This window comes from Loxodonta africana, chromosome 10, assembly GCF_030014295.1.
Source record: "Loxodonta africana isolate mLoxAfr1 chromosome 10, mLoxAfr1.hap2, whole genome shotgun sequence".
NCBI classification, from domain to species: Eukaryota; Metazoa; Chordata; class Mammalia; order Proboscidea; family Elephantidae; genus Loxodonta; species Loxodonta africana.
Genome location: NC_087351.1, coordinates 86,032,153 through 86,046,378, shown reverse-complemented (window position 1 = coordinate 86,046,378; position 14,226 = coordinate 86,032,153). Strand labels below are relative to the sequence as shown.

The following is a 14,226-nucleotide window of genomic DNA, read 5'->3' as shown; positions in this document are numbered from 1 at the left end:
GCAGCGTCTGGGGCCCCACGGTGACTGTGGGTTTCCTTTTGCAGTGCTCCGGCATCCGTTTTCAGGGGCCCTGCAACTGGACCCAGGGGTGAGCTGCCTGCAGGAGTTCCTCACTGCACCCTCTTCTCCACAGCCTTGGGGACTTGGCCCATAGGTCAGCCTTTGGAAAAGATGGCTTCCTTCCTCTTCCAAACTATGAGGAAGGCTGAGCCAACTTCTACTTGAGGGACAGAAGCTGCAGGGTGAGGGATAGGATTGGGTAGAAGAAATGGGAGGAAGTGGCCAAGTCTTACTCAGAGTTGCAGGCTGTCAGGTACTACTGGGGTCTGAGAGCTTGAAACCCCACCAGCAACTTCTAGAACTGAACCAGGAGGGGATTGTTCAGGGGCTAGAGAGTCCAGGTCCAGAGGACAGAGCAGAAGTGGCCAGGGCAGGTGGCAGTGTCTTCTATCAGGCCTCCCTACAGATGGACTGCACATACCTGCTGGCCCCTCTGTGGTGAGGCCCTTCCGCTCCTTGCCTTCCTGTAGGGCTAAGGGTCTCAGCTGTATTTTGGGAGAATGAGAGAGGTTTCCCTGCCAAGGGTTCAGGCAGAGGTTATGGACTTCCCAGTGTCGGTGAAGGGAGATACCTGTGTCCAGAGATGCCTTTGCAGGCCTTGTGTGATCTGAGACAGTGGGGAGCATGCTGTGGAAGTGGGGTGTGCAGCGAAGCATCTGGTGTCTCAGCAACATGGCTTGGGGAAAAGAAATAAGAGCTTGGTCTTGGATTCAGACAGACTTGGGTTCAACTCCTGGCTCTGTAACATAATCACTGTGTGACCATAGAAAAGTTATTTAGCTCCTCTGAGCCTCATCTAGCTCATCGATAAAATGGAGTTTGAAATAACAATGTCTGCCTTATAAGGTTGTTGTGGAAATTGAATAATCTTTGCAAAGCATGTAGGACCTGCTTGGCACAAGTACATTATTATCAATTAGCATTGTCATTATTTTTATTATTACTATTACTGCTTTTATTTGTGCCCTGCTGCCTGGGTGCTCCCTTCCACCTCCTCCTGGGTTCCATGGCAACTTCTGCTCTTCTCCCTGCTCCCCAAACAATGGGCAGTGCTAACTTGGGCCAAGAGGGTTCCCAGGGCTGAATGTTCATTCCCCTGGCACTCTCAGTCCTCCAGTGGGGATGACACAGGAGCCTTGGTAGCAGGAAGCTACTGGGGTGATTCAACATCCCTCCCCTGTACTGCTCCCCTTAATTTCTTTTAAGCAAGTCTGTGCTGGAGCTTGGAGAGCCTGCTGTAGGGCCTGGAATGATGGCCCTCTTTGATGTGAGGGTGGGAGGCAAATGAGCTGAGTCCACTCTGTGAGTGTGAGTGAGTGGGTCCTGCAGCCCTGCCTGGGATCCCCTTCACCGGACCCTCCATCACCCCTCCCCAAACCTGGCAGAGCCCCGCCCTTGGAGGCAGGTTCTGAACAGCTGTCCCTGTGCCCGACATCATGTGTACACCCACGTGCACATGGCGCTATCGCTCGTGCACCCAGGCCAGCCCACCACGTGGGCCTTCCCTTCCTCCAGGCCCCAAGCCGGTGCTGCGGCTCACATGGTGACAGGGCTGTGATGGGGGGAGGTGTCTGTGTACTCCCTCAGGGAAGGGGATGGCTCCCTTTCAACCCCCTCCCCTCCAGCACATTCTTCCTTCCTCTGTCTCTCTGGAAGCTGCAGACACAAACTTCTAATTTGGTCTGCTTTATGGCTCCTGTGGAGAGGCAAAGAGCTGGCTTCTGCAGTGAGGGACAGTCCTCCGCCCTGCGACTTCCTGGTGGTGGCCTGGGTTCAGTCAGTCTGGGGCTGACTTTCGGGTTTCTAATCTGAATTGAGTTGGCTGTCAGGGAATGAGGGCTTAAAAGCAAGAGAAAGGGGTTTGTTTAAAAGGTTATTCCTATGGTCCTCAGCACCCTCTGCTTGTCCAGATCCTCCTCCTCATGCTGGGGGGCCAAGGGGACTTAGATGCTCTCCTTGCCTGGTCTCTGTCCCTCACTCCAACTTCCGTATATGCAGACAAAGGGGATGCAAGCCGGGAATCTTTCCCTCTTACCCACTCCAGGGCCTGTAGTTGAGGGAGGAAATGGAGGAGGAAGTTCCTCCCTTTCTGGGTGCTGGGTGAAAGTGAAAGATAGGGAGGGGGCCTGGAGTGAGTCACCAAGCTCCGGGAGTGGAGAGGCTGGAAGCTGAGGAAGCCTGCAGAGGAGCGATAGCGCCAGGCCTCCAGGAGGGGCTGGCATTCGTGGACGCTGAGGTGGGGGGCATCGTTGGGTGGAGCCAGGGCTTTGTACAGAGACTTGCCCAGTACCTGCCCAGCCCCTGCCCTCGTCTGCTCTGGGCTGGTTTCCTGGAAACTCCTGGGACTGCTAATGCATCATCCAGGGCCCGAGGTCAGCCTAAATCTGCCTAAGCTCTCCTCTCCTCCCCTCCCTTCCTACCTGACTGACCCAGGACCAGAATCTTAATGGGGGCAGTGGTGGCTCACATAGCTCCTACTCCTACTCAGGGAAGAAAAATAATGATGTCTCTGAAGCAAGAAAAAGCCTTTCAAGATACCTATAAGCAGCTATGGAAGTTATAAAATATAGGTCTTGAGTCTATTTGTCCTGTAGCAGGGTAAGTAGAGGAAACTTTTTTTTTTTTTTTTAAATCAAGTTAGACAACAAAACCAGGAAATCTACGAGCACTTTAAACCAAAAAACAAACCTGTTGCCGTTGAGGCGATTCAACTCATAGACCCTATAGGACAGAGAAGAACTGCCCTATAGAGTTTCCAAGGAGCAGCTGGTGGATTTGAACTGCTAATCTTTTGGTAGCTCTTAACCACTGCACCACCTTGGAGAAACCTTCCAGGCCTAAGTCCTTGTAGTATGCACCCCCCAGTATCTTAGCTATACTATTCCTTGAGTATATCCCACCTGAATTTAGAGACCATTTCAAGAATAGATTTGATGCATTGAACACTAATGACCAAAGACCCGAGGTGGACATCAAGGATATCATACATGAAGAAAGCAAAAGGTCATTAAAAAGACTGAAAAGAAAGAAAAGACCAAAATGGATGTCAAAAAAGACTCTGAAACTTGTTCCTGAACATAGAGTAGCTAAAGCGAATGGAAGAAATGATGAAATAAAAGAGCTGAACAGAAGATTTCAAAGGGTGGCTTGAGAAGACAAAGTAAAGTATTATAATGAAATGTGCAAAAGACCTGGAGTTAGAAAACCAGAAGGGAAAAACACTCTCGGCATTTCTCAAGCTGAAAGAACTGAAGAAAAAATTCAAGCCTCAAGTTGCAATATTGAAGGATTCTATGGGCAAAATATTGAATGACACAGGAAGCATCAAAAGAAGATGAAAGGAATATACAGAGTTACTGTACCAAAAAGAATTGGCTGATGTTCAACCATTTCAGGAGGTAGCGTATGGAAGAAGTCCAAGATGCACACTGGCGAAAAACAAGGCTCCAGGAATTGATGGAATGTCAACTGAGATGTTTCAACAAACAGATGCAATGCTGGAAGCACTCACTCATCTATGTCAAGAAATTTGGAAGACAGCTACCTGGCCAACCAACTGGAGGATATCCATATTTGTGCCTGTTCAAAGAAAGATGATCCAACAGAATATGGAAATTATCGAATAATACCATTAATATCACATGCGGGTAAAATTATGCTGAAGAGATTTCAAAAATGGTTGTAGCAGTACATCGACAGAGAACTGCCAAAAATCCCAGCTGGATTTAGAAGAGGATGTGGAATGAGGGATATCATTGCTGATGTCAGATGGATCTTGGCTGAAAGCAGAGAATACCAGAAGGATGTTTACCTATGTTTTATTGACTACGCAAAGGCATTGGACTGTGTGGATCATAACAAATTATGGATAACATTTTGAAAGGTGGGAATCCCTGAACGCTTGTGTTCATGTGGAACCTGTACATGGACCAAAAGGCAGTCGTTTGAACAGAACAAGCGGGTACTGCAAGGTTTAAAATCAAGAAAGGTGTGCATGAAGGTTGTATCCTTTCACCATACTTATTCAATCTGTGTGCTGAGCAAATAATCTGAAAAGCTGGACTGTATGAAGAAGAACATGACTTTAGGATTGGAGGAAGACTCATTAACAGCCTGTGATATGCAGATGATACAATCTTGCTTGCTGAAAGTGAAGAGGACTTGAAGCACTTACTAATGAAGATCAAAGACCACAGCCTTCAGTATGGACTACACCTCAACATAAAGAAAACAAAAATCCTCACAACAGGACCAAGAAAAAACATCATGATAAACGGAGAAAAGACTGAAGTTGTTAGGGATTTCATTTTACTTGGATTCACAATCAACGCCCATGGGAGCAGCAGTCAAGAAATCAAATGTCTAGGCAAATCTGCTGCAAAAATTCCTCTTTAAAGTGTTAAAAAGCAAAGATGTCGTTTTTGAAGACTAAGGGGCGCCTTACCCAAGCCATGGTATTTTCAGTAGCCTCATATGCATGTGAAAGCTAGACAATGAATAAGGAAGACTGAATAAGAGTTGATGCCTTTGAATTGTGGTGTTGGCGAGTAATATTGAAGATACTATGAACTGCCAGAAGAACGAACAAATCTGTCTTGGAATAAGTACAGCCAGAGTTCTCCTTAGAAGAGAGGGTGGTGAGACTTCATTTAATGTACTTTGCACATGTTATCAGGAGGGTCCAGTCCTTGGAGAAGGACATCATGCTTGGTAGAGTAGAGGGTCAGCGAAAAAGAGGGAGGCCCTCAACGAGATGAATTGACACAGTGGCTGCAACAGTGGGCTTAAACATAGCAACGATTGTGAGAACGGTACAGGACTGGGCAATGTTTCGTTCTCTTGTACATAGGATTGCTTTGAGTTGGAACTCACTCAATGACACCTAGCAACCACAACACTCCTTTGCTCAAGAGGCCAGGATCTCTTTGGCTTTGGGGTGGGGGGTGAGCTGCAGGGAGGGCGCTGACCTGGTAAGGGGCTGGATCCTGCCTCCAGCCAGGGCTGCAGAACAGGTTCTGTGCAAGTTTGGGAAAGGCTCTGGCAGCCACAGCCCCACCCAGCAGCCCTTCCCAGGGGTGGGACTGGGACTGCACACGTCTTCCCAGGGCATTACCTACGATCCTCAGGACTGTTCCGTTTAGCCTCGGGCTGGACTTTGCAAGGGCCTGGTGGGGCTCCCTGCTCTGGGGTATGCAGGAGGGTGGCCATGTTGGGAATGACCCCTGTTCTCTCCACTTCCTGTGTCTGAGGTATACGTGGAACGTCAAAGGAGAGGTGACTGGACAAAGATCATTCTGGGTCCAGTGGGTGTGGGGAGGGGGGTGGTTACCGCATGGACAGATGGCAAAGGAGAACCAGGCATGGCTGCTCAGTGGACTGGGATGAAGGTTAAGAGAAGGGATCCCATGGCTTTGTTGCCCTTTCTCCTAGCTTGGCTGACGGGGCTCAGGCTGCATCTCAGTCCCACTTGTCCCTTGGCGGGTGCCTTTGTGCACACATGACAACCAAATGCAGCAGTCCTGGAGCCTAACCAGGTGGTGGGAGAAGAGGAGGGTCAAAGAGCACCTCAGGAGATCCTGCTTGCCATCTGGCAGTCCCCCAAGGGGCCTGGCTCCTGCCTCACCAGTGCTGCTCTGTGACCTTGGGTCATCTCTGGGACACAAGGTGGTGGAACCATAGGGCCTTGGAGGCCCCTTCGTCAGCCCGTGCTGACATCCAGGGCACCGTAGGAGGCTGTGACTGACACTATTACTGCTTTTCTCTCTGCAGGCTCCAAGACCCCGTGGAGGAGCATCATGAGCTGGGAAGAGTAGACAAGCCCCAGAGCCTCACTGCAAAGAGGAAGGAAGAGCCAGCAGATCCTCCTTGTGCCTGACGGCATCATCCAGCAACTTCCTCTGCCTCTGCTGTGGCCTCACTGGCTCCTGGACTAGGACCAGGCTTCCAGTAGGACCTTTCCCCAGGGGATGGGCAACTGGTGAAGCAGTTCTCACTGCCAGGGCCCAGCTGGCCACACCATGAACCTTCAGGCCCAGCCCAAGGCTCAGAACAAGCGGAAGCGTTGCCTCTTCTTCGGGGACCAGGAGTCAGCTCCCAAGGAGCAGCCCCCACCCCTGCAGGCCCCACAGCAGCCCCCGGCCCCTCCACAGTCCACCAGAGTGAAGGAGGAGCCGTACTTTGGGCACGAGGGTCCATCTGGAGGCATCCCGACCTCTCAGCCTGTGGAACTTCCCCCTCCCAACAACCTGGCCCTGCTGAACTCTGTGGTGTATGGGCCTGAGCGCACCACAGCAGCCATGTTGTCGCAGCAGGTGGGCTCAGTCAAGTGGCTCAATTCTGTGATGGCCCCAGGGCGGGGCCCAGATCGTGGAGGGGGTGGGAGTGTCAGTGACAGCAGCTGGCAACAGCAGCCCGGCCAGCCTCCACCCCCCTCCACGTGGAACTGCCACAGCCTGCCTCTCTACAGTGGACCCAAGGGGAGCCCTCATCCTGGTGTGGGGGTCTCCACCTACTATAGCCACTCTGAGGCATTGAAGCGCGAGAAAGGGGGAGGCCCACAGCTGGACCGCTATGGCAATGCAGCGCGGCCAGTGATGCCACAGAAGGTGCAGCTGGAGGTAGGGCGGCCACAGGCCCCCCTCAACTCCTTCCATGCAGCCAAGAAGCCCCCAAACCAGACACTGCCCCTGCAACCCTTCCAGCTAGCGTTTGGCCACCAGGTGAACCGGCAGGTCTTCCGGCAGGGCCCACCACCCCACAATCCCGTTGCAGCCTACCCCCCGCAGAAGCAGCAGCAGGCAGCCCTGCCCCAGATGCAGCTCTTTGAAAACTTCTACCCCATGCAGCAGCCGCCCCCGCAGGCGCCGCAGGACTTTGGCCTGCAGCCGGCCGGGCCCCTAGGGCAGTCCCACCTGGCTCACCATAGCATGGCCTCCTACCCCTTCCCCCCTAACCCCGATTTGAACCCAGAACTGCGCAAGGCCCTCCTGCAGGAGTCAGCCACACAGTCTGTGCTACCTCAGGCCCAGATTGCCTTCCCCCGCCGTTCCCGCCGCCTCTCTAAGGAGGGGGTCCTGCCTCCCACCTCTCTGGATGGGGCTGGCACCCAGCCTGGGCAGGAGCCCACCAGCAACCTGTTCCTACATCACTGGCCCCCACAACAGATGCCACCCGGCCCCTTGGGGCAGCCCCATCCTGAAGCCTTGGGGTTCCCACTGGAGCTGAGAGAGTCCCAGCTGCTGCCCGATGGGGAGAGACTGGCACCCAATGGACGGGAACGGGAGGCTCCCGCCATGGGTACCGAGGAGGGCATGCGGGCAATGGGCCCGGGGGACTGTGGGCAGGTGCCACGGGGTGGGGTGATCCAGAGCACGCGAAGGAGACGCCGGGTGTCCCAGGAGGCCAACTTGTTGACCCTGGCCCAGAAGGCGGTGGAGCTGGCCTCGATGCAGAATGCAAAGGTGAGAGTGGCAAGGGGTGGAGGCTGGGCCTGGCAGGGAATAGGGTAGACAGTGTGGGGGGCAGGAAGAGGGGAAGTGATCCTAGACCTACAGGATAAGTTTTTTCAATTCAGTGAAGAAAATGAGCCCCCATACATTTCAGGGACTTCTGAACTCTTCCTGAAAAGGAGCCCTACCTTAGAGTGTGTGTACCTGAAGGGAAGCTGAGGTTTATACACACAAAGGGTCTGCGGGCCAGAAAGTGCTAAATACCATCATGGGCTGGCCTCTTCATACGGGTCTTGAAGGAATGGGAGTAGGAGGAGGGGAGACTATTTCTGGACCCAGTATGCTGAAAGACAAGAATGAGGTGGTAGTAACACAGGTGATTACATAAAAGTAATTAAAAAAACCATAGATGCATTTTATTATATTTAAAGTATACTATAATGAAGTCGATTATTTTAAAACAGAAAACAATGGGGAGGATTTAAAAAAAATATTTGATCCTAATTAATCATCATCAAACCCTTGAGAGTGCTGGCATTTATCCCCATTTTATAGCTAAAGTAACAGGCCCAAGTGGGACTTCCCAAGATGACATGGCTGGGATAGAAGCCTAGTGGATCTGACTCCAAAGCCAGTGTTTGTTTCTTCCTTCACCAGCCATCTCAACCCTAATGCCTATAGGGCCAAGCTGATATGTAGCAGGCTGCAGAATTTGCCCTGTTCTTAGGGGCAGCCAGATTTCATTCTAGCCAGTTGTCTGTGCTGATAGTAGCTACAAAGACAGCCCTTCACCTTGCAACAGGTTCCTTGTTTACTTTCTGCAGCAGAGGGGTATTTTGAATACTATTTTGTGTGCTAGCCACTATGCAGGCTAAACAAAGTACATTTGAGAGCCACTTGTGGACTGAGGTGGCCATCTGGCCAGGGTGGGAGGACTTGGCAGAGGGGAGATTATAGAGAGCGTTTGAGAATGTGGCGTCCAAGACCATTGGGAGCCATGGTGGGTATCTGAGTCCATGGATTAGATGGGGGTGGCAGTCCTGCACCAGCAAATCAGAACTTAACCTTGTAAACCTCACCTCCATTCTCTCTGCTCTTCTCCAGGAAGCCAGTGGCTCTGAGGAGAAGAGGAAAAGTGTGTTGGCCTCAAACACCAAGTGCGGGGTGGAGTTTTCTGAGCCTTCCTTAGCAGCCAAGCGAGTACGAGATGACAGTGGGATGGTACCCCTCATCATCCCCGTGTCTGTGCCTGTGCGGACTGTGGACCCAACTGAGATGGCTCAGGCTGGAGGTGTTGAGGAGGATGGGAAGGGTCCTGAACAGAACCCCACTGAACACAAGCCATCAGTCATTGTCACCCGCAGGCGTTCCACTCGTATCCCTGGGACTGATGCCCCAGCTCAGGTAGGAGAAGCTCCCCATCCAGCTACCTCCAGTACCTGTGTGCTTCTGGGGGCTGAGGATCCCCAGGATCCTAGGAGAATCTGGCAGTGTAGGAGGGCTTCAAGGAACCTGTGGGGATACTTGTTTATGTTTTCAAACCAAACTTAAGGACAAATGTATTCATGGGAACAACTAAACAGTTTTATACTTGAAATTGGCACTGTTTGGAGAAATCTAGGACGTGTGGCTCTCTTTCATTTCAGGTCAGCAAATTTTGATTGGGCCCCTAACATAGGTCAGGCTCTGCGCTAGGCACTGGGATGTAGAGATGGATGTTTGTTCTGACAATATTGAGAGATGTATGCTGAAATCTCCCACTAAGATTGAGGTTTTGTCTGTTTCTCCTAGTTCTACATTGTTTGTTGTATGTATTTTGAGACAACGTTATTAGGTGCATACTCATTTAGAATTGGATTAGACACTTTATCATTATGAAATGTTTCTTTCTACCTCTGGTAATCTTTTTCACCTTTTAAAGTCTACTTTGTCTGATTAATTTAGCTACACCAGCATTCTTATAGGTGGTGTTTGCAGTGTATCTTTTTCCATCCTTTTATTTCATCCTATCTGTATCTTCTATTTAAAGGTGTAATTTTCAAGTGCCATATAGCTGAGGTTTGTTATTATCCAGTCTAACAGTCTTTGTCTTTTAATTAGAGCATTGATACTGTTTGCATTGAATGTAATTACTGATATATCCATTGCTGTCAATTCTGACTCATAGCCACCCTACAGGACAGAGGAGAACTGCCCCATAGGGTTTCCAAGGCTGTAAATCTTTATGGAAGCAGACTGCCACATCTTTCTCCTGAGGAACCCCTGGTGGGTTCAAACTGCCAACCTTTCGGTTAGCAGCTGAGCACTTACCCACTGTGCCACCAATCAAAATCAAACCAAACCTGTTGCCATCAAATCGATTCTGACTCAGTCTCTATAGGACAGAGTAGAACTGCTCTATAACATTTCCAAGGAGCGGCTGTTGGATTTGAACTGCCAACCTTTTGGTTAGCTGCTAAACTTATAACCACTGTGCCACCAGGGTTCCTTAATTACTGATATACCAAAACCCATTGCTGTCAAGTCAATTCCGACTCCCAGTAACCCTGTAGGACAGAGTAGAACTGCCCCATAGGGCTTCCAAGGCTGTAAATCTTTACAGAAGCAGACTGCCACATCTTTCCCCTGTGGAATGGCTGGTGGATTCAAACAATCGACCTTTCGGTTAACAGTCAAGCACTTAACCACTGTACCATCAGGGCCCCTAGTTACTGATATACTTGGGTTTAATCTGCAATCTACTGTTATCCTATTCTTCCTTTACTGTATTCATTTTTGTTTCTTTTGGATTGATTGGGTTTGTTATTCTGTTTCCTCCTTTTAATAACTTGTTAGTTTTTCACTCATTTGTAACACTTTTTGTGATTACCTTACCAGCCTTTCTTACCCTGCTTTCTGTGAGAGAACGAAGCCCTACAGAAAGTGATTTGAATGACTGTTTTCTCAATTTTCCAAAGGATGGTACATAGCTAGTACCATTGTAGTTGTATAAAAGACATGTTAATTCATTGTGTACAATGAATGCCTCGTGACATTACAGCTTAATTGGTTGAAAAAAGCTGCTAAAGATCAAAACATGCATCTTTGGCATATTGAAATCTAATAATTTTATCTCTTCTTAGAGAATGTAAGTTTCTTAAAACACTTTAACTCCTTTTCCCACCTACCCCCTCCCACCCCCCACCCCGCTTAGAGAATTATTGACATGCTTTGTCATTCTCTATATATTTTAACGTGGAGACCCTGGTGGTGTAGTGGTTAAAATGTTATGGCTGCTAACCAAAAGGTCGGCAGTTTGAATCCGCCAGGCGCTCCTTGGAAACTCTATGGGGCAGTTCTACTCTGTCCTATAGGGTCACTATGAGTCGAAATCGACTCCACGGCAATGGGTTTGGGGTTTTTTTTGTTATCTATTTTAACATCCACAAGACATTATAATGCTGTTTTGTTCAGTTGATATTCATTTTAATATACTTTTTGTTGCTTTTTTTCTTTCTGTCTTTAAGCTTCTATCCTGGATCGTTTGTACGCTCCTTGAAGGACATCCTTTAGTATTTCCTTTAGTGTGAGTCAGCTAGTGATGAATATTATCAGTCTTTGTCTGAAAATGTTTTTATTTCATCATCATATTTGAAGGATGATTTTGCTGGGTAGAGAATTCTAGGTTGGCGGTTATTTTAGCAGTTTATATCATTCCACTACCTTCAGGCATCCATTGTTTTTACAGTGTTGAGAAATCACTGTGAACCATTATCACTGTTCTTTGAATATCAAGCCTCTTTTTATCTTGCTACTTTTAAGATTTTTTTTTTCTTAGTCTTTGGTTTCCAGCAGTTTTACTATGTTATACTTAAGTATGGTTTTCTTTGTATTATCCTATTTGGAATTTGTAGTGCCTCTTGAATACTTCTTCTGCTCCATTTTCTCTCTTCTCTCCTTCTGGGACTGCAGTTACGCATTTGTTAGAATTTTTCACCATATCCCCTATTTTATGTCTGTCATGTGATTCTCTATTCTTTTTATTTCCAGTCTGATCTTTTAGTTCACTAATTCTGTGTCTAGCTGTGTCTGGATCTGCTGTTGAATCTGTTCGTTGAGTTCTTTATTTATATTTTTCAATTACAGAGTTTACACGTGGTTCATATTTAGAGTTTCTAGTTCTTTGATGGAAACCCTGGTGGTGTAGTGGTTAAGAGCTACGGCTGCTAACCAAAGGTCGGCAGTTCAGATCCACCAGGAGCCCCTTGGAAACTCTATGGGGCAGTTCTACTCTGTCCTATAGGGTCACTATGAGTTGGAATCAACTCAACAGCAGTGGGTTGGTTGGTTGGTTGGTTTGGTTCTTTAACGAAACTCTCAACCTTGCCTTCTATTTCAATGAAAATTTTAAGCATAATTTTCTTAAAGTTTATGTCTGATAATTCCATTAATGGCATCTCCTGTGAGTCTATTTCTGTTACCTGTTATGTCTCTTGTTTTTAAATCACTTCATACCTTCTTGTGTACCTGGTTATTTTTTTATTGAATACCAAACGTTATATATGAAAAAAAATTGTTGTAATTAAAGACCCTGGATAATGTTCTCCACTTCCAGAGAGGATTTACCTTTGTTTCTAAGAGGTAGCAAAGGGCACTGGCAGTCTGAATCATTTCAGTTTAATCAGATTAAGGTGATTTGAAGCTGGGCTTCACTCCATGTAAGGCATAGGCTATTTCTGATTCACCTTAATCCAAGGGTATAGCCCTTTGAAGGAGCCCTGGTGGCTTGGTGGTTAAAGTGATTGTCTGCCAACCAAAAGGTTGGTGGTTCGAACCCACCAACTGCTCCATGGGAGAAAGGTGTAGCAATCTGTTTCAGTAAAGATTTCAGGCTTGAAATCTTTATGGGACAGTTCTACTCTGTCCTATAGGGTAGCAATGAGTCAGAATTGACTTGATGGCAGCAGGTTTGGTTTTTGGTTCTTTGTAGTCCCAATCCAAAGCCTAGCAAGCCTTCCTTGGCAAGCCCTTAGCTCCAGTTTTTATTCTACTAACTCCTTGAACTTGTTAAAAATCTCTGCTCAGTTTTTCAGCCTCTCAATTGCCTCTTCTAATATTGGAATCTGCCTGTAGGGAAAACATGGCCTAAATGCCAGGCTCACCACTTTGAATTTCCTTCTTTTCCTGGATCTTGGCTTTTTAATTCTTTGTCAACTTATCTGCTCTCTGATACCTTCAGAAATGTGTTTTTTTTTTATTTAGTCTGGCTTTCTAGTTATTATCAGCTGGAAATTTGGCCTACATATCTCTTCTCCTTAACAGGAAGGGGGCTCCAAGATTTATTGTGAGCAGCACAATTTCTGCTTTCTGAGGTCTTGTTCTCTGGTTGGAGAAACCAGAGAGGTTTGTCCTAGAGGCTGGTGGCTGATGGCTTGGGCAGCTTGTTTCCAGAGTGGGCAAGAAGGGGTCTTAGCAACTATATGGCTGAATGCCTGTATTTCGTAGATGAAGTAACAGGTCCAGAGAAGGCAAGAGAACTACCTAAGGTCATACAGACTAGTAATGGCAGAGTCACCCCTGGTATTTGGACCTCCTGAATCCCAGCCTATGAATGCTTTCACTACACTAGGCTTCTTAGGGAGGTTTTTTGTTTTTCTCTCTGTTGTTATTTATTTGTCTTTGTGTGATAGACTTTTTCAATCATGCATTAAAGTAGAGAGGATAGTAAGTGAGCCCTCCAATATTTACCTATCAACAGTTATCAAAATACAGCCAACAGTTATAAAAATACAGCTACAACGGTTATCAAAATACAGCCAACAGTTACAAAAATAGTGTCAACAGTTATCAAACTAGTCACTGTCTTGTTTCATCTTTACTTTCACATCATATCATTTCATCTATAAATACATAAAGACTTCAGTTTATATCTGAATTACACGCATAAGGGCTCTTTTTAAAATTATAACTGCAATACCATTGTTATTGTTGTTGTTAGGTATCGTCAAGTCAGTTCCAACTCATAGCAAAGCGACCCTATGTACAACAGAATGAAACACGGCCTGGTCCTGTGCCATCCTCACGATTATTGTTATGCTTGAACCCGTTGTTGCAGCCACTGTGTCAACCCATCTTGCTGAGGGTCTTCACACCCAGAAAATTAACGATAATTTCTTAATATCACCAAATATTCAAAATAGTTTATATCCATTTCCCTTATTATAAAAACATCAATCATTACAGCTAGCTGAGTTTATCCTGGATTTCCTGTCTAACAAGGTAGGGAGCCTTTGGATCCGTTGCATTTTTTCTGTGTAATCATATTGTCCCCCTAAGGGCTGAGAATGAACAATTTCATTTCTTTCTAGTCTGTAGAAGGGAAGAGAGCACACAAATGGGTAGAGGACATGGCAAAGGCCTCATGGGGAGTTGAGGTTCTCCTCTGGAAGGTCTTGGAGTTGGACCCTGGAGAGGGAAGAAAGAGCCGGTTATTCCTAGGCCTACTCAGTCAATGTGGCCAGCCTCACCTGCTTGGCAGAATGTGCACCCAGAGAGAAGACCTGGATGCTGCTCACCTTGCAGGGCTCTATTCCCTGCCCTTTTGAGAGTAATGAAAATCTTCTATGCCTTACGTACCGGCCTTCTATTCTGTATGGAGGCCTGAGAAGCACACCAACAGGAGAAGTGTAAGTCAGGAGGGCTAACCTTTGACGGTATGAGTGGCCTAACCTCTGAGAGT

At 47.5% G+C, this 14,226-nt stretch overlaps 1 protein-coding gene across 5 annotated transcripts in view; it reads left to right on the top strand.

Annotated features, from left to right (window-relative positions):
• MIDEAS (mitotic deacetylase associated SANT domain protein) overlaps positions 1-14,226 on the top strand; it is a 72,202-nt gene that overhangs the window by 42,898 nt on the left and 15,078 nt on the right. For all 5 annotated transcript variants that reach the window (XM_010588734.3, XM_064292723.1, XM_010588735.3 and 2 more), the window contains exons 2-3: positions 5,830-7,520; positions 8,613-8,912. In XM_010588734.3, the coding sequence (XP_010587036.2) occupies positions 6,078-7,520; positions 8,613-8,912 (1,743 nt within the window). In that variant the 5' untranslated portion in view covers positions 5,830-6,077. The remainder of the gene's footprint in view (positions 1-5,829; positions 7,521-8,612; positions 8,913-14,226) is intronic.